The 21,436-nt window shown below is 36.2% G+C and overlaps 1 protein-coding gene across 15 annotated transcripts in view; it reads left to right on the forward strand.

Moving 5' to 3' along the window:
• Syne1 (spectrin repeat containing nuclear envelope protein 1) overlaps positions 1–21,436 on the forward strand; it is a 428,203-nt gene that overhangs the window by 47,351 nt on the left and 359,416 nt on the right. The window contains exon 1 of one of the 15 annotated variants that reach the window (XM_078018870.1): positions 6,716–6,796. The exons of the other annotated variants lie outside the window; for them this stretch is intronic. Within the exon in view, the coding sequence (XP_077874996.1) occupies positions 6,757–6,796 (40 nt within the window). The 5' untranslated portion in view covers positions 6,716–6,756. Of the gene's footprint in view, positions 1–6,715; positions 6,797–21,436 lie in introns of those variants that run through there. 15 annotated transcript variants of the gene reach the window in all.

Genomic DNA, 21,436 nt, shown 5'->3' on the forward strand with positions numbered 1-21,436 from the left:
AAACTTATGAGGCAGATGCCAATATCATCCCCCTTTTCTATTATGCTTTCATTAGTGAGTTATAATTATACAGAATAGTGGGGTTCACTGTGACGTATTTACATAGGTACATGACAGAATTTGCTTCCTCTTTTCCTTTCCCTCCTTCCTCCCTCTCTGATTTCCTTCCTATACTTTATTGATCTCCCTTTTATTCATTTTTAGTTTATTATAATCACACATAAAAGTAGGATTCCTTGTGATATATTCACACATGCACATAGCAAAATTTAATTTCATTCCTTAGTTCCTCCACTTCCCCTTTCCTACTCTACCCACCTTTGTCCCCTTCCTCTGCCCCACTGATCTCCATTCTATTTTCATGAGATCCTCTCATTTTTTTAATTCCATTTTTATCTCTAGCTTCTGTATATAAGAAAACATTTGACCCTTGACTTTCTGACTCTGGCTCATTTGGCTTAGCATGCTGTTCTCCAGTCATGTCTTACCAGTAAATGCCCACTTTCTTCTTTATGACTGAGTAAAACTCCATTGTGTATATATACCACATTTCCTTCAACCAGTTATCTATTGAGGGAAAACTAGGCTGGATCCATAACCTGGCTATTTTGAACTGTGTTACTATAAACATGGGTATGCATGTGTCACTATAGTGTGCTCTTTTGGACAAATATATCAGCTCTTTTGGACAAATAGGAAGGAGTAGGATAGCCAGGTCTTGTGGTGCTTCTAATTTTAGTCTTTTGAGGAATCTCTATACTATTTTCAGAAGTGGTTGTACTAATCTGTAGTCCTATTAACACTGTATGAGTGTTCCTTTCTCCCCACATCCTTATCAGTACTTTTATTATTTATATATTTAATGGTTACCATTCAAATGAAGGTGAAATGAAACCCCAGTAGTTTTGATTTGCATTTCCCTGACTGATGAGGATATAGAACATCTTTTTCATATATTTCTTGGCCATTTGCATTCCTTCTTTGAGAAATGTCTGTTTAGTTCATTTAACTATTTACTGATTAGGTTATTTGGGGTTTGGGTACTGTTTTTTTAAGTTCTTTATATGTTATGATATTAATCCTCTGTCAGAAGAAGAGCTGGCAAAGGTTTTCCTCCTGTTCTGTAGACTCTCTTTCATATGATTAAGCGTTGACTTTGCTGTACTGAAGCCTCTTGATTTGTTGCCATCTCACTTATTGACTTTTGGTTTTATGTCTTAAGCTTTAGACTTCCTTGTAAGAAAGCCAGTGCCTGAGCCTATATGTTGGAGAGTTAACCCTATGCTTTCTTCTACCATTTGCAAAGTTTCTGGTCTAAATCCTGGGTCATTGATCCACTTTGAGTTGACTTTTGTGCAGGGTGATGGATAGGGATCTAGTTTCATTCCACTACATATGGATATCCAATTTCCCTAGTACCATTTGTTCAAATAATAGTCTTCTCCAATGTATGATTTTGGTGCCTTTGTCAAGGATGAGATGACTGTATCTGGTAATTTTTTTACATCTTCTATTTTATCCCATTGGTATTCATATTTGTTTTTATGATAATACCATACTGGTTTTGCTACTGTATGTCTCTATTATAATTTGAAGTCAGATATTTCGATACCCCCAATCTTGTTGTTATTGCTCAGAATTAATTTGGCCATTCTGGGTCTTTTTTTCTTCCATATGAACTTTAGGTTTATTTTTTTTTCCTGGTTCAGTGAAGATGTTATTGGTATTTTGATGGAGATTTCACTATCCCCCTTTTACACACAAAGAATCTAAAAGATAGACAATCTGAGTAACTTGCCTAAGAAGTGGAGGCAGGACTAAACCCAGGCATCATGGGTGCATGCTGCTAACCACTATGCTATAGTTCTTTCAACCACTGTGACACATATAGTGATTCCTAAATGTGATTGTGCATAAGCATCACCTGGGAGTTTGTTAAAATGGATTAGACCTAAAGCTTATCTGATGCTTTAGGTCTGAATTGGAGCTGAGAATTTATCCCTCTGACAAGTTCTAAGTGATGCTGATGCTGATGGAGCAGGCGCTTTTAGAACCACTGATGTACAAGAGCATGGAGACAAAGAGGACTCAGTAGCAGCTTATTAATGTTGCTTAATCTTCATTATAATAACTGAAAATGTTGGCTTTCAAAAATAGGAACACTTTGCAGTTCAACTTCTTGTTTAATTATTCTGGTTATGATGTTTATCTCATCCTGATCTCCTTTCTTAAAATTTAAATATTTTCAAATTTAAATTCCACATATTTTTGAAACCTTTTTGAGAGTTGCTAGTTCATTCATGTCTTTGCTTAACAATGCAATAGGCTATGAGGTTATGGCAAATATTTTCCCAATATACTCTTTTTTATTTATAATATTTTGAGCATGCAATTTTATTTGGATATACAATGAAATTTGTCCCTCTTCTGTTACTTGAAGGCCTGGAGTGTCTGTCTTCAGTAAATGCAGATGTCATATTTATAGGTAGTTGTTACAGTTATTTCATTTACCTTAATTCCCTACACCATTTGGAATTATGTTGGTTAAAAACTGAGATTTTAAATGGATTTTTCTACTATAATCTGTCTTCTAAACCATTCACACCCTTTTCACTTTGTTTAGACAGGTCAGAATCTTCTTCTGGATTGTGTGTTCCATTCTATTCTGTGGTGTTTCCTTCCCTGTTATCACATTGCACTGAGTAATTTAGCTTTTTACTATATTTTAATATTCAGTAGGACAAGCCCTGTGTTCCCCTCATCCATTGTTTTTCTTTTCTTATCTGATGCTTTCCATACAGGAGTCAGGCCTCTTTTATTCTCTTTAGAAAGCACCTAAGAAGCTGTTTCTGACAAGTTAATAAAGAGCATTATTTTCTTGGATTTTGTACAAAAATTGATTAACACAAAGTTAATGCTATAATAACTAGTTGGCATTCAGATAGCAGGAGAGTTGCAGGCTAAGGACATCATGACATTAGAAAACACTGTTTCTTTTCATCTTCTTCAGTGTTTGTATCAGATAGTAAAAAGAAGTCACTGGGAGGAAAATGGAGGCAAAAAGATTCAATAGAATCATCCCAGCCATCTACTGTGTAGTTCACAATCCTAGAGTGAAGTACAGTATACTTCACTCTAGGATTGTGAACTACACAATAACAGAGATCTTGCTATTTAAAGTTAAGAGAGCAGGGCATGGTGGCACGTGCCTGTAATACCAGCAACTCTGGGAGGCTGACACAGTAGAATCACAAGTTCAAGACCAGCCTCAGCAACTTGGTGAGTCCCTAAGCAACTTAGTGAGATCCTGTCTCAAAAAAAAAAAAAATATATATATATATATATATATATATATGGGTTGAGGATGCAGCTCAGTGGTTAAGCACCTCCAGATTCAATCCCCAGTATAAAAACAAATAAAATACTATAAGAAACGTGTTAGTTAAAAAACCAAAATAATGAATATTTATATTATTGTAAAAAAAGAAAGAAAATATATTTGATTGAAGAATTAGCCTGATTAAAAATTTAATGTCCGACTACTCTTCAATATAGAATTGAATAGAAAAAGATGTTGTGGTATATATATATACACATATAATGTGGAATACCAGCCAGCTTTAAGAAGAAGGAAGTTCTGTCATTTCTGGCAACATGAATGAAGCTGGAGGACTTTATGCTAGGCGAAATAACCAGATATAGGAAGAAAAATACTGCATACATTGTTCTTGAAAAAGTCAAACACAGAGAAACAGAAAGCAGAGCGTAGTTACCAGATGCAGGGGGGAGGGTTGGAAGAGGGATATATATGTCACAGTGTACTGAGTTGTAAGGCTGGTGGGTCTGTAATTTAAGTTCCAATGTGAGGACTATAGTTAACCTTGTATTATAGACTGGAAATTGGATGAGACTTGATTTCAGATACTCCTACCATATATGAAAGGTAACAGTGAAGTACAGCATATATATTAGATGGCTGGGATGATTCTATTGAATCCTTTTGCCTCCATTTTTCTCCCAATGTCTTTATCTATCTACTAATTACTTGGCTGTAGTAAAAAAAAATATATATATATATATATATATATATATATATATATATATATATATATATATATGTATATGTATATCTATGTGTGTGTGTGTGTATATATATATATATATATATATAGAGAGAGAGAGAGAGAGAGAGAGAGAGAGAGAGAGTTATAAATGTTGTATACCACAAATGTATATAATAAAAAAGTCAATGTTTAAAATAACATCTAGAAATAAGGGATACTTTTCAGTGGCAGCAAAGAGTTTGTGGATTATTTGCCTCTGCGATTATACCTTACATGGTGAGTGTCACTCCTGTGCCTGCCGTTGTTTGTGAAATGACTATTTGAGTCCAGCCCAGCTCTCCTGGAGTAATCCTGCAAAGACACCTTGCTGAAAGGACATCTGTGGCTCGTCCTCCTGCCTGATGTCCATATGGCAGCCACACTCTTGATAATTCCACTAATCCTTATCCTACAGCACCAGGAACCTGAGATGTAGTACCCAAAATGCTACTCTTAAACATGCTTTTAAATTAATTTGAAAGGTGGTAACTTGCACCAAAATCGCCTCTGAATCTATATTCCAATGCTTTTCCTGTGTCCCTGTTGCCCCTCCTTCCAATCCCACTGTTTCTGCTGCTGTTTTTTAAATGGTAATTTTTTTTTCTCAAAGTTGGTATTGTTTCTTCCTGAAAAGAAACAACATTGCCCTTGACAGTGAAAACCAAAAATAAAAGGGAAGGTCATGTGGTTGCGTATTCCAGTTGGAGCAGAGACAACACATTATTTTCAAGCCAGCATCTTTCACTTTGTTGATGCTCTGAAATGCCAATGGTTGGTTCACACATACACCGGGGTTCCATTGGGAGGCAATTTGGTAATGAATCAGGGACTGCTACATTCCGGATCCTTTCCCTCTAGAGCCACCCACACACAAATACACACAGATGCAGTGCTGTTTGAGGAAACAGTACTTTTCAGGGCTGTAAAGGAATTAGCTTATGAGGGCATTAGGTTTAGGTTCTTCATCTTTATTTCTGTCTAGCTCCTGTGCCCTGCCCACCAAGTCCCCAAGGTAACCAGAAAGAACCTTGCACATAGACTGCAGAATGAGTGCTTCTTAAGGCACTAAGTAACCCAGTGGTCCTCCTTTAGGGTCTCAGACCCTTCTGAATCTAATTTTTTATACTCACACGTACTTGCCTTTAGCTTCTTGCCAAATGAAAACAAGACTTTAGTGATAAAGTTGAAAGGATAAGAAATTCTACATGTAATTCTACATCCGCTCAGTTTCTTACAAATATGCCCTTTCTTAGAGTGGTTTTTTCCCTTCTCTGTAGGGCAGATGTTTAAAGTGATGGAAATTTTAGAAGCCTTTTATACTTTTCTGAATCTTGAATACAAGTGAGAATCTCAAGACTAATAAGGTTGATGATTCAAAGTTGAAAACACTGGTTCTGGGTGCGGAGGGTCCTAAGGAGTAGGGACTATGAAATGACCATGCCAGGACATACAAGAGTACTGAACCCATGCTTTGCACAAAACCACAACTGCTACAGAAGCCACCCTGGAGCTGGCACTGGCTAACCCTTAGGGGTGAACACTAGGTGCTATGCCTGTTCTTAAAATGTAAGGATTACTTGGTTTTACTTATTAATTAACTTAATTGCCCTGAACATATTAAGAAAAATTAAACCTAATGGCTCAGATTTGCTCAGTAGATGCATGCTAGAATGTCTCAACTTTGCATGAAGCTCAGATTCTTGGTGTTAGGAAGCAAGGAGAGGGACAGAGGAATCATGTAAATAATTGGGCTTCTCCTGTTTTGCAGGAATTGCTCCACTTGCCTGCCTTTGCTAAGATAATATCCCACTAATAGGATAAAAGAAAGCAATGGTCTTTTCTATTTCCTTGACATGGAAAGAACATTGCCCTTGCTATCATGTTTAAATCAGTAAGAGTAAAAACAAGAATAACAATAATTAACTGTGTGTGTGTGGTACTGGAGTTTGAACCCAGGGATGCTTAAATACAAATGAATGCCATTTTAATGTTGTTCTATGAAAGATTCATTTAGTTTCTTCTCCCATATTCTAAAATTAAAACTTCATATAACAATTCTGAGAATTCTTATGAGTTGATTTTTTCCCCAACAAAATGCCCTTAAAAGTTTTTAATGTTAGATTTTAATATTTTAGCTTTATTAGAATATATTTGACAAAAATTTTGTACATGTATAAAAATCATGTATATATATGTCGGGGGGAGTATATGTGTGTGTGGGTGTGTGTATATATCTATATCTAAGGGGAGCAATGTAATGATTTGTTACATGTATGTATTGTGAAGTGATTGCTATAATCAAATTAACATCAAGGTCTTAACATCATAAAGATGCCTGAATTTCTAAATATTAAATGAAAAAATGTTTCTCCCCCCACCCTCACTGAAAATGCATCAGAAGCACTTTTTGTAAATGAATGTGGAGACTGCTCCCTAGAGGGCTGGTAGTGGGGACAGTCATTTGGTCAGCTCACAGGGGGTAAGGCTGAAGAATGAGAAAACCTAGGTCTTTACAAAGGTGTTGCTATAGCGATAATTTAAGGAGACTGCTGCTAGGAGAGCCTCAAGTTTCCTGGGTGAAACTATGTTTGGTTTAGGTATTGACTGAATGAGGGCAACTTCTCAAAGCCAGTAAACTAGTTTAAAACAGAATATGATAAAAACAAACTACAAGACTCCAGGAGCAATAAAAGGTATTTTAGTGTGTACTTGCTTTCTTCTGCTATAACTTGAGTCAGAATCCCTGGTACAAATTTTAGACCAACTCTGAAAGTTTAATTTTTTTTCTTTCTATTTTATCTTAATCTAAAATGAATGAACATGTATAATACTGGTTCATAGTCATGACTGTCAGTAACTTAAAAAAACAGTATTTGTAGTGAAAACTTTGAATAGTGAACATTTAGGTGATTCATCATTAGGTATTTTAAGAAATGGTATCTTTAATCTGAGACGTCAGTTTATTTGGGGTTCGTGACTTCAGAGGTCTCAGTTGGTAGATGGTGATTTCTATGCTCTGGACCCAAGGTGAGGCAGAATATCATGGCAGAAGAATGTGGACAAGGAACACAGCTCACCATATGGCAATCAGGAAGCAGAGAGAGCCCCATTCACGAGAGACAAAATATAAACCCCAAAGCCATGACCTTTTGTATACGATGGATTATTTTCTCTGGGGTTACCATGGAAGTTACATGAAATATCTTATAGTTGTAATAATAGTATGTTTTAAGCTGATAACAATTTAACTTTGACTGCATACAAAGTTCTACATTTAACCTCTCCCCCTACATTTTATTTGTATCACAATTTACACTGTTTTACATTCACTATTAATACATTATTGTAACCACAGTTATCTTTAACACTTTTGGTTTTTAATTTTTATATTCAGTTTATAAGTGATTTTCATCATCATTACAGTATTAGAGTATTCTGAAATTGACCATATTATTAACTTAGTATTTTTTTTTATATTTTCACATTGTCAATTTATATCTTTTTGTTCTCAACCTGAACAACTCCCTCTAACATTTCTTGTAAGGTAGGTCTAGACATGATGAGCTCCCTCTGCTTTTGTTTATGTGAGAAAGTGAGTTTTTTTTTTGTTTTGTTTTGTTGTTATATCTCTCCTTCATCTTCTCCTTTTGAGAGACCATTTTGCCAAATATAGTATTCTTGGTTTGCATTTTTTTCTTTCTTTCAGGCTTTTGAATATATCTTCTCACTTTCTCCTAGTCCATAAGCTTTCTGTTGAGAAATCTGCTCATAACCTTACAGAGGTTCCCTTACATGTAAAAAGTCTCCTTTTTCTTACTACTTTCTAAATATCCTTTACTTTTGAACTTCTGAGAATTTGATTGTAATGTGTCTTGGTGAAGAACTCTTTATGTTGTTTCTTCTTTGGGACTCATGAATCTCAAGGTTTATTACCCTATTCTCTTTTGGGGAATTTTATGATATACTTTTTTATTAAAATAAGCCTTTTTCTCTTTTTCTGTCTTTTTTTTACTCTAGAATTCCCATCATATGTATGTTGATTCACTTAATGGTATCCAATAAGCCCCACATTATTTTACTCTTTTCATTAATTTTTGATATTCTGATTGGATAAAGTCAAACTTATTTTCAAACTCACTCTTCTACTTGATTGAATCTGCTGTTGAAATTCTGTGGAATTTTAAACTTTGGTCATTGTGTTCTTCACATCCTGAATTTGTTTAGTTGTTTTTGTCGAACTGATATGTTATGTATATTGTTCTTCTAATATTGTTTAATTGTCTTTTTGTGTTCTTCTGTAATTCATGGGTAATCTTTTAGAATATTATTTTTTAGGTAGTTGATAGATCTCCATTAATTTAGAGTTGATTACTAATGCTTAATTTTGATGGTATTATATTTATCTGATTATTTGTGATCCTTGTGGCATTCTATAGGTGCCTGTGCATTTACATATTTTGGCACCTCTTCCTGTATTCACAGACTGGCATTCACAGGGAAAACCCTTTGCTAGTCGGTCTGTATTGCATTTGGGGCAGACCTGCTAACTGTCCTTGACAGGCTGCTCCTGGAGTCCTATGGCAGGCTGACATGATGCCTGTGTCAGGGGGCATATGAGCTTGTCACCTGAGTCCATAGGGTCTGACCTGGTGCCTTAGACAATGAGGGTAGACTTGGACCTATGGTGGACTGGGGTGAGCCCTGGCAATGGGTCCGTGGAGGCTAGACTGAAGACTGAGTCCACAGAGGCTCAACTAGAGCTGGTGTGGATCTCTTGCTGAGTTAATGAGAGCTGGCCTGAGCAGGGATGGGACTGGCATCTGGGTGCAACTGGGAAAGTCCTGGGCCCTGGATCTGTGGGGTTGGGTCTGGAGACTGGGTCTGATTACAGCATTCACCAGGGCAGATGCTGAGGAATGTGGAGGTCAGGCACTCATCTCACTACCTGTCCCCCACACGGAGGAAATCTTTCTTTATGCTGTGCTGTGCAGGTTTACTTTCTTAGGTACACCTTTTCATAGTGTACTGTGCTCCAGTCAGGTACTAGAGTTTCTCACCTGGATTCCTTAGCTCTTCTGATGCCTGTTAAATTGATGATTCTGTGATGGGGTAGACACTAGAAACTTCTATTCACTATTTTATGGATGTCATTTTTTTTCAACATCCTGTGAGGGTGACTCGGAATTTTACTTCTTTTCCAACTATGTCGATATACTCTAGTTTTCTTCCATGAGAATAATTTTCTTCAGTGACACCTCCTACAACATAAGGAGGTAGCCGAACCATTTCCTTGACAGAAAAAAAATGCAGACATAGTAGTCTTATGCTGATGTGGCTACATGGAGTTGCTTGCTCTTGATATAGACTCATGACTTACAAAGTAAAATGTGCCATGCATTATGATAGCTGGTTGAAATTTGGAATCTGCTACTTGGTTATATATAAAAATTCTAAAATCATATAATCTTGAATGGATATTTATCAAATTTCATGAATTTGTTGATATATTTACATCATGAAATGTAAATTTTCTTTGGTTCTAGTCATTTTGAGTTTCCATGAAATAATAGTTTTTAACATTTATACAAATTTAAAATACTGTGAGAGGAAATTAAAAATGTGAGAACATGATAACAATTCTCTTCTCCCTTTTCCCCCAATATAACATAGATATAACAAAGATATAACAATTATAACAAAAAAATTAGAGTTTCTTTTTCTTAAGTTGGGTGTCTTTATTTGCTTATTATCTCTCTCTAAGATTTCTCATCATATTTCTTCCTTAGTTTCCTTATCTTACCTCCATCTGTGCATGTGTGGAATAAATATTTCAGTATAATACCTTAAACACAGTTATCTTTGGGTGATTTACGAGGTAATTTTGTTTAAGAGAATAGAGTAATGGGTCCGTGGCATAGTGGGAAACATAAGTTGCATGGAAAACATACTAATTAAAATATTTTCTTAGAGTTTTGCTGGTGGAAGGAGATACATTTTGGACCCAGATTCTCCCCATATGTCACTATACAGAGACTACCTGCTTCTCATGGTGTAGGTGCCTGGCTGAAAACATTTATAAGCTGGAAGAATGGTATCTCTTCCAGGGGAGGGAGTGGAACATGGAAGGACCGATACTGGTTGCCAGAGTTGTCTAGTTAGAGGAATAAAATGGTACCTTAGGTAGGGAGGCCCAGAGGTTAGTTTGGGTTGGTTGACTAAGGAAACATATGAATTAGTAAGAAATCATTTAAACTGGTTTAAAAAAAAAAATGAAGTCTGACATGATTTGGAGAACTGCATGTGACCAACTGCGTCATGAATGATGTGGCCCTTTCCCTTCCCTGGCAGCAGCCCACTGTCACACATTTGATCCAGTCTTTAGGAAAGTGCAAAAATGGGCCTTGGGTACAGTGTTCAATTTTAAACAAGTAGAGGATAGGAGACAGCACCTCATGTTGGTAAAGGGTTTGGCTTTGGGGTCAAGCATAAATGGAGCAAGTCTCGGCTTCCTCTAAATGTGGCATCTCTGACGTAACATTAATATTTGGACAGAGACAATTTCCAGGACTTAGTAGCTTATGCTGTAGCTGATGCAGCAGATGTTCTAGGGCACAGCCTTGATTCAGTTCTGAGGTCCTCATTCCCATCGCTCCAGAATATTGACTGTTAAAGCTTCACAGGAGCTGACCTTGGTCAAGAGGCAGTAGATCTGCCTCTTCCAAGTTACGTCCTCTTTCCACATCTAACAACTGATAAATACCAGATGCAAAGTCTCAGCTCCTTGCTTTCATTTAGAACATCTCTGAAAGACTGTTGCAGCCTCAGAGATCTTGCTTCAATATCCCTCTGCCCAAGCTTGCTTCCCTCACACCCTTACAGTTGTTCCTGAGAGCACCTTCCCCAAACCCTCCTGCTGGCAAATCCCTTGCAGAATCTGTTTCCTTGTTAACCTAACCTATGACACACGATAGTGCCAGATACAAATATAGACTTGAGGAAGGGAAATTCTTCTGTGGATTCTTACAGGAGCCAACTTCCATGAACATCTGACTCGATTCTGTTTCCTGTTGAAGAAGCTGAAGCGGGTATGAGGTGGGCTGGGAATTAGGGTGTAAAAAGTTGCAGAACTGATGAGAGGAAATCAGGTGTCACTGGAGGGTGGGGAGAAGTCTTTAGTTTGTAGTTCAGAAAGATGTGACCATAGAGAGCCTAACTTTGTATTGCTCTGTAAGTCCACTAGATTCTAGCCAAATCATTTCTAACATAGTGCAGCGGGACAAAGGGTCAGAAGGAATTCATTGGACCTCGGCATGCACTTGCTGAGACACTGTTTCTGAAATGGGGTCACCCCATCTGGGAGTTGGGAATAGCACCTGCATTGTTTAGTCTCCGGATCAGATGATATATAAGCACTTTTTTCTGGAAATCCTCAAGGGCAATTTGGATATGAGAGTGGAATAAAATGATTGAAGACACAGATGCAAATATCTATGCCCCACTCCTTGGTGTCTCTGTGATCTCAGGCAAGTTAATTAACCTTGGTAGTTCCCATTAACCTTAAGTATAAAATCAGGATAGGGTCGGGGCATGTTTCCTCACAGGGCTGTTGAAATGTTGGATGATGTGAATAATGACCATATGCAACATGATGCCTGCCATATACATTCCAATTAAATGATAGACGATTATTATTAAAAATGAACTTTAAAATATTACATTATTATATAAATGAGCTCAAGCACATTGGGGCTGACACCCAGAAGAACTGTCAGTGACCTCTCTCCAGGTGCTGTCCCACATGGACACCCCTGCAACAGGTTCTATTATCCAGTGATTTTTCTTATTCCCGAGGTCACTGATATCACTCCAATCCTGAAACAATGGAAAGCTACAGCACCCTCTGGTGCTCTGTGTGCAGGTCTTCCAGATGGCCAATGGAGCTTTGCGTTCCTCAGGCTGAATTTGAGATTGGAATTTCCAACATCTGCTCTTTAAACTTCCCTTTGACTGCATTTTTAGTTTTGCTCTTTTAGCTTCTTGTTTACATTTTCCATGTCATCTCCATCTCCAGTTTATTAATTGTGATGGTGAAATTGTAGTGCTTTTGATATGAGATTTAAGTAAAATTGTGTGAAATCATTGCGTTTGAGCTTTGGTAGTGATAAACCAATATAGGTAGAGAGAAAAATATTAAGATCACCAGGTGAAAATACAAATAATATTAGTAGGTACATGAAATATGAAATAACAAAATGTAAAAATGTGGGATTATAATCATGAGCCCATTTAAGAAAACGGGTAGTAATTCGATGAACAATAACAACCTCCAAACTTTGAAAGCCCTAACTGGGGAAAAGCCACTTTTGTTTGGTAGTTTTTGTTTGTTTGTGTTTGGTTAAAGATTAGACTAAGTGGTAGATATCAAGTATATGAACAGTGTGATCAAGTACTCTCCATGTTCTCCCCCTATGCAAAATAACCCTGTATTTTGATTCTTGAAATTCTAGCACTGAAGTACAGTTTAATGTTGAAAGTAACTGTTGAATTTGAATTTATACTAATTTTGTTAGTATGAGGATGGCTTTGCAGGAAATTTCCCCATCCTCCCTTCCTTCTGCTGCTCTGAATTGCTCACAATTCACCACAGGAAAAGGTTTCAGAGTCACAGTGTCTTCCTTGCAAAATCAGGAGGCCTCCTTTTTTGCACAAGACAGTTTTTTGCATGTGTCAAGTTCATGCAGCCCCAACTCTGTACTCTCTAATTGGAAATAATGCCTTTATCAACATCAGTTGTCCGTCACAGATATCTATACATGGAATTTATTAGGAAAGATCTTAGATATGGGACCAGAATTTTCCTTAGTTTCTATCCTAGCAAATGTTACAGGTTGGTTTCCATATTTTCCACATTCATTCTATCTTTAATCCAATAATGATAGTCTTTTTTAAAAAAATCTGGTAACTATTGCATGTCATTATTTGTTCTTAATTTTTCTTTGCATGTATCAACCATCGGATGAGATATAATTCTTTCTGATTTTGTTTTCCTTGCTGGACGTTGAGGACCCAAATGATCCTCTCAGTTTGCCCCCCCACTCCCACAGCTGGTCAGAGCAGAGTGGCTGGCACATAGAGGAAATGCAATGAAATCAATTAAGTAAGCAAATCAAATAATTGTTTTATGACCCTAGTTGAAATTGCATTAGGGTAGGAGTTTGATGACCTAAATTCTGGTTCTGATGCTGTAATTCTCCTGAGTTTGTTACATAACATAAATTCCAGGCATTTCTCTATTTTTTAAAACTAATTTTATATTTTAATTAGGACATAATATTTTTACATATTTATGAAGTATGATTTGTATTTTAATTCATGTAAACATTGGGTAATGATTAATTTGGAGGTAATTAGCATATTCATCACCTTAAACTTTTGTTATCTCCTTATGGAGAATGCATTCAAAATCTCTCTTCCATCTATTTTGAGATATTCAGTGCATTATTGTTAACTCTAGGAGCCCTTACTGTGCCATAGAACACCAGAACTCATTCTTCCTGTGTATCTGGAGCTTAGCACTCTCCTTAGTTTCTGATAACCTCCCTTCTACCCTCAACTTCTACAAAATCAAGATTTTTAGATTTCATGTGTGCATGAGATCATGCACTGTTTGTTTTTCTGTACTCAGCTTGTTTCATTTAGTACAATGCCCTTCAGGTCATTGGCACATTTCTTAATGCACCCTCTGCTTTAGTTTCTTTGTTTCCATCCTGGCTAATGGTACCTCCTCCTCTTTTACTTGTGAAAGTCAATGAGACATACATGTGAAAGTATGTCAATTTAAATGTTATGCAGATATAAATTATTACTTTATCATATGATCATTTTTCTGCAATATTTGCATTAACAAATAGAGGTAGAAAAGGTATAAAAAAGCAATAAAAATTTGCCAAAAGTATTTAAATTTATTAACTTAAGGTATTAGAAATTGCCAAAATAAGCTCTGCTGTTTTCACTCTTATTATATTTTTCTTCTCTTGATTGTAATGATTTTCTTATGAGGGCACATCTCTGTCACTATTGCTGTATTTCCATATTGTACATACAGTCCTTTATGCAGACACCTAAGGGACCAGCTTAAATTTAAATTCACAATCTTTAGGACTTTATAATATGGCGCACACACCATGCATTATGTATGTATCATTTCTAATCTATCTGTGGCAACACCTTGCCATCAGAGACCTTCATATTTCTGCAAAGTATCAATTTTAATATTAAAGGGAATAACAGATTACTGATAGCCTCTTCTCAATTTATATCACATTTTTGCTACCAAACGAGTTACTAAAAGTTATTAAATTCCAGGCTAAGGCTTGAAGGCTAATGTACCTGTTACCTCCACTCCCCCAAGTCCTCTAGAGATTATGGAATGCTCATAAATGCAAAGCATTTCCCATTGTTGCACCCCTAGGGACTAACTCATGACATGGCATATGGTTTGATGTATGTTCTTATAAAGCTGTATGTGCTTAATTGACTCCACCCCAACAAATACATTACAATTATTTTTTTTTAGAATTCTGCATATTTATTTCAGTGACAGGTTTTATTATTAACATTAATAAGAATTTAAGAGGGAACACATCATCCCCAATGAAAACATTTAACAGTTCAATTCCAAGTAATAGTCACTTGTTTTAATTATAATTCACTTTAATTTTTATAGTTTAATATGTCATCATTCTAAAGAAAGTATGGATAAGTATTTTTAATAATAATAATAACTTAGAAACTGAAGTAATTGTGTTCTTCTCTTCCTTTGTGCCTTAGACTTGAAGTGAAATGACTATATATTATTTTAATTCTTTATTAGAATTTTACCCTTTGATGAGTAGAACGTGAAGGCCAGTATTATTGATGTAAAACACACTGGTGAGTCATTAATCTGATCTTTGTAATACTGCTGAAAAATATTTTAAAAGTCACCTGTAAATAAAATACACAATTATTAAGTAACATTACAATTCTTTATAATTTAGAATTTTTTTCTTACATTTAGCTGATTGACATGCCATATAATTTTTCTGGTCTGACAATAACATATTGAAATTGTTAAAATAAATGGTTCAGGCTCTACTTTTAACCCACAATAACCACTTAAATTTTTATTCATTTCTTTATTTTTTTAAATTTCTGAAAAAAGTTATTAAGGTTTATAATAGTAAAATAAATACAACAAAATACCAGAATAGATGCACCCTCTTCCCACCCATTCCTTCTCCATCATATAGGACCAGATTTGAAACAGAGTATCTGTCACATGAAATATATGATATTTCATTCACATTTGAAATATTGTGTCACTTTTACATAGCCTTTCATCAGAGTTATTAGACTATCTGCATTTAGGGTGTATCACAGGGTGAAAGATTTATACCCAAACAAACATATTAATTATGGTAATAAGCTGATACAATAACTTTTGGAGTAGTTAATTGGACAATAACAATTTAATTGAAATGTTGACAGTAGCAGTAAATGCTTGTATTGATTTATGTCCATTGTCATGCCTAAATTCAAAGGGCACAGTTCAGGTAATGGTCATCAATGAGAATGGTTGCCTGCTCCACCTAGCCCAGTAGAATTTGGCAATGCCTAAAGACATCTTGATTATGAGACTGGAGTAAGGATGTTTCTGGCATCTAGTGGGTTGGTGCCGGGGATGCTACTAACACCCTCTGATTCAGAAGATGCCCTTTCACAACAGAGTTATCTTGCTCAAAATGTCAGTAGTGCTGAAGTTAAGAAATTCCAACTTAGAAACTGAAGTAATTGTGTTCTTTTCTTCCTTTGTGCCTTAGACTTGAAGTGAAATGACTACGTTTTGCAAATGTAACTTTAATGAAACTGGCCTCTTGATCCAGTCCCTGATTCTCTATATAAAAGAAATACAGCTCCATTTCCCAAAAGTATAAGAACAATAAATCTTTACTGACATTCACTTGAAAAATCATTGAAGTAGTGATTAGGGTACTCAACATTAAAACTCTAAAAATTTATTTATTCTGCTCATTTTTTTCACTCAACTCTAGAACTTTTGATAGCTATAGAGCTTCTTTCCCTCTTCCCTTCCTTGTCCTCTCCCACCAATTCATGCTGGATCTAATGCAGAGTAACTCATATACCCTGTTCCTTACTATGTTTTATTCCATGTTTATATCTGTCACATAAAGGAATGGCTTTGTTTCAGTTAACTCTTAGTGTAACAAAATGCTCAAAACATTGTGGCTCAGGACAATCACAATTTATTATTTCTCACAATCTGTGCCTCAGTGGACTGGCTGGTGAGTTCACAGTTAAATAGCAATGGTTTTTATAAAGGATGCATATATAAGGCAATGTGCCAGCAATGAGTTAGTGTTTAGGGATACAATATGAGGAAAAAGCTTTCTTTCCTTGAGGATTTTGTGATCAGGTATGGATGGGTGCAGGATAGAACTAGTATCAGATGCAGTAACCGTGAAGTCTTAGGCCTTGATTTGCCGATTTCACCTTGGCTCCTCTGTGGCTGATTTCCTCTGCAGGACTTGCTGAGCTAGGAGATATAAGATGACCTCACCTCACTTGTCTGGAAGCTGGTTCTGGCTATCAGATAGTTCATTTCAGTTCTTCTCAAAGTGGATTTGCATCCTCAAGACCAGACTGCTTTCCTTGCTCGATAATTTTCAGAGAGTAATTCAAGACAGTTAAAACAGAAGCTGCCAGGTTTCTTAACTCCAAGAGTGAGTCAAATGACATAAAGTCATTTCTGCTGCATTATTAATCAAAGAAAGCATAATATGGGATCAGATTGAAAGGAAGGGGAAGTCAATTCTACCCTTGATGGGAGGAAGGGCAAGATCACATTGCAAAGGAGGATGTATGCTGGGAGAAGAAGTTTTTGTAATCCTAATTTAAAATGTCTTCTTGTCATTATTTTTGTATTCTTCCTATATGCAAAATATACACATTCTTTCTTGAGACTCCAAAAGTCATGTCCAGCTCCAATCTCAGATCAAGCTCCAAGTCCAGTATTGTGTCACCTACATCTGTTGCACATACAGACAAGATTCCAACCGCAGTTCCTCTTGATCCATAGACCTGTAAACTAAAAGCAGAAGTTATCTGTTCCTCATGTATTCCACATGCAGTGATCAGAGAAGAACAGGTCATTGCAGTGGACATTACTGTCCTAAAGGGAAAAAAAGACACAAGAGTTAACCGTCATAGTTGAAAAGTAATTTTGAAATCCAGCAAGGCACATGTGTAGCTCCATTAACTGACAGGCCAGTTCCTTGTCTTCTAGATAATAAGTGACTCATGGCTGCAAGTGACAGTTTTCTCAGCCTCTTCCTAGCTTAAGTCATGTTTTCAAAGTCTTCTATTCTTTTTAAACCAATCTGCTCCTTTGGTGCAAGCTGGTGTCCTAAATGTCTATTTGGGGTTCATTCTATTCTCCCAAACCTAATATTTGTACTGGGCATGCTGTGGCATGCCTGTAATCCCAGCAACTTGGGAGGCTCAGGCAGGAAGATCTCGAGCTCAAAGCCAGCTTCAATAACTTAGACCCTCAGCAGCTTAGCCAGATCCTGTCTCAAAATTGAAAAAGAAAAGAAAAGAAAAAGTCTGGGGATGTGGCACAGAGAAAGAGCACCTGGATCCAATCACCAGTAACACAATAAATAAATAAATAGATATATAGATAAATAAAAAAATAGATAGATAGATAGATAAAGTTTGAAGCAGACATTGGACACATGAAGGCTACTCTGGGCAATGCCTTTAAGATTAATTTCTTTAAGTTACTTTTAATAAACTTAAACCTTAGAAGCTGGTTTGTTTAGTGGAGGAGGTCAAGTAGGCTCTATTAGAAAGCTTTTTGAGTTCTTTTGTTTTCCAACCCTATGATGAAGTAGAATTGATAGATGCAACTTTGTATATATTTCAAGATTTATAACATGATGATTTATAACATGATGATTGTACACTTTGTTGTGCATAATTACCATAACCTAAAAGAACACATCCATGAATGGATAAAGAGAATCCACCAGGCAATACTGTTTAGACACACACACACACATACACACACACAAACACACAAAGGAAATCCTGCTATTTGTTGCAACATGGATGAATCTGACAAGCTAGACACAGAAAGAAACTGTATGACCTCACATGTGAAATCTAAAAAAGCCAAACTCTTCCTGGGTTCCTAACCATGGGTCTTACAAACATATTCTTCATTGCTGTTACCCTGAAGCTATTTCTTCCTTTGCAAATCATTTTCCTGCAAAGACTGAAAATAACAGACCATCTTATTTTCCAGTCCACCATAGCCTGGGCCTTCGATGTTTCTTCTAATCTGTGCTTGCAAACAAAACGGTTTCCTCTTTGGTTCATCACTTTCTTTTCCAGAACTTACAACACACAGCTAAAGGAAGCCACTGGACACCTTCAGCATTGTTCGGGAACTCTCTTTATCCAGATGCACACATTTGTTATTTCAGGTGACATATTATATAATGTACAGAATACTTGTAGCCTCCTCCAATCTCCAACAGCAGTTACCTCACTGTTCTGGAGCCTCCTTTCCCTACTTGGTCCTAAAGCCAATGCCACATATTTTAGACTTTTTTTCCCTCACTGCCACACTCTGGGTAGCAATTTCTATTTCAGTTAAATTGCACTCTGCAACAAACCACCACCTGATTTTAATGGATCAGAGTAACAGGGATGTGTGACTTGTGATTCTGAGTGTCCTGGTAGTTATGACCGGGCTGGTTCAGGTGGCTGCCTTCACTGGATCAGTTAGATTGGCAGATCCCAAGGTGTCCTTGCTGTGGTTGTTGGCTGTCCCCTGGGTGCTTCAGTTCTCTTCCAAGTGACTTCTTATCCTCTGGGATCCTAGACCAGCTTCCTTATGTGGTTGCCTCAGGGAAGAGTTCCAAGAGCTAAAAATGGAAGCTCAAGGCCTCTTAGGGTTCACCTTTACAAATCACATAAAATCACTCCGTCACATTGTCATCAATGCAAGTCTCAAGGCCAGCCCAGACTGCAGGTGGGGGAGAGAAGATGACATCCTGATCAGCATACCTCCAGGGTACACCGGCCAGGACAGGAGGAAGTAGGGGCACACTTCGCAGTCTGTCGCAGCCTGGTTCTGTAAATATTCTTTTCGATTATGTATTTGATTTAAAAGTTTTGAGTAATTATAAACAATTAGTTATCTTGTTATGTTCAACCATCCAATATACCTTGGATCCTACTTATATACAATAAAGTAGTGATATTAGTAAAATTATATACTTAACAACAGGGAAAATAAAATTATGATCCCAAAACAATTTATTTGACTCAGGTGATCTAATTTTGGCTGTTAATTAATAACCACTGCATTATCATCTTTTTGCAGTTGTGTTTGTTTTTTTCCTATGTAGGCACATTATTTGGTTGTGGCAAGAAATTCAGTCTGCGTTTTTCTGTTTGTTTTTTTTTAAAAAAAAACTTCATTCCAACTCTTTTAGTGATACATCAAAAATAATGAAAGCCAATTATTAGAAACAGGGGCAATGTGACTTTAAAGATTATTTATTTTAAATTAGCATTTACATTTTATGGTATAGTTAACTTTAAGATTATTATTTAAGCCATCATTATTATTAAAGATATTTATTAGGATATAATAATAATCTGCAAAAAATGTTAATAATAATCTATAGAGTTTTGTGTGTGGTGAAAGAAAGGGGAATAACTTCATTTTACTACATATGGATTTCCAGTTTTCCCAGCACTATTTGTTGAAAAGGGTATCGTTTCACCAATGTATGTTTTTAGCACCTTTGTCTGGTATGTGATAATTATATTTATGTGGGTTTGTCTCTGTGTACTCTCTTCTATACCATTGGTCTTCATGTCTATTTTGGTGCCAATATCATGCCATTTTTGTTACCAGAGCTCTGTAAGTATAATTTAAGGTCTGGTATTGTGATGCCTCCTGCTTCATTTTTCTCTCTGAGGATTGCTTTGGTTATTCTGGGTATATTATTTTTTCAAATGAATTTCATGTCTGCTTTTTTATTTCTATGAAAAATATAATTGGAACCTTAATAGAAATGGCATTAAATCCATATAACGCTTCTGGTAGCATGGCCATCTTGACAATATTAATTCTGCCGATCCAAGAATATGGGAGATCTTTCCATCTTCTAAGGTCTTCTTCAGTTTTTTTCTTTCATGTTCTTCAGTTCTCATTATAGAGGTCTTTTACCTCTTTTGTTAGATTGATTCCCAATTTTTTTGAGGCTATTGTGAATGGGATAGTTTTTCAAATTTCTTTTTCAGTTGATTCATCACTGGTATAAAGGAACACAAGTAGACCAGAGACCCTGTGCCTACTAGAAGAAAAAGTAGGCCCAAATCTTCATCACGTTGGCTTAGGAACAGAATTCCTCAACAAGACTCCCAAAGCACAAGAAGTAAAATCAAGAGTAAATAAAGGATATGATATCAAACTAAAAAGCTTCTTCACAGGAAAAAAAAAAAGAATCAAGAATGTGAAGAGAGACCCTACAAAATATGAGAAAATATTTACCACCTGCATCTCAAATAGAGCAATCATCTCCAGGATACATAAATAACTCAGACAACTTAACACCAGAAAAACAAATAACCCAATCGATAAATGGGCTAAGGCATGGAAAGAATGGAGGAACTTCAGATAGAGAAAAGGGGGAGAAGGGAAAGGAGGGAGGAAGTGGGTAGGAATGATGATGGAATGAGTTAGACATCATTGCCCTAAATATATGTATGAAGACACAAATGGTGTGAAAATACTTTGTGTACAATCAGTGACTTGAAAAATCATGCTCTATATGTGTGATATGAAATGAATTGCATTCTACCATTGTGTATAACAAATTAGAATAAATAAATAATTTAATAAATAAATGGGCTAAGGAACTGAACAGACACTTCGTAGAAGAATAAATATGAATGGTCAACAAATATATGAAAAAAAAATGTTCAACATCCCTAGCAATTAAAGAAATGCAAATTAAAACTACACTGAGATTTCATCTCACTCCAATCAGAATGGCAATTATCAAGAATACAAGCAACAATAAAGTTTGGTACAGATGTGGAGGAAAAGGTCCATTCATACACTGCTGATGGGACTGCAAATTGTGTAACCATTCTGGAAAGCAGTATGGAGATTCTTCAGAAAACTTGAAATAGAACTGCCATTTGACCCAGTTATCCCACTCCTCAGCATATACCCTATGGACTTAAAA

Source organism: Ictidomys tridecemlineatus, chromosome 8 (genome assembly GCF_052094955.1).
Source record: "Ictidomys tridecemlineatus isolate mIctTri1 chromosome 8, mIctTri1.hap1, whole genome shotgun sequence".
Classification (NCBI taxonomy): domain Eukaryota; kingdom Metazoa; phylum Chordata; class Mammalia; order Rodentia; family Sciuridae; genus Ictidomys; species Ictidomys tridecemlineatus.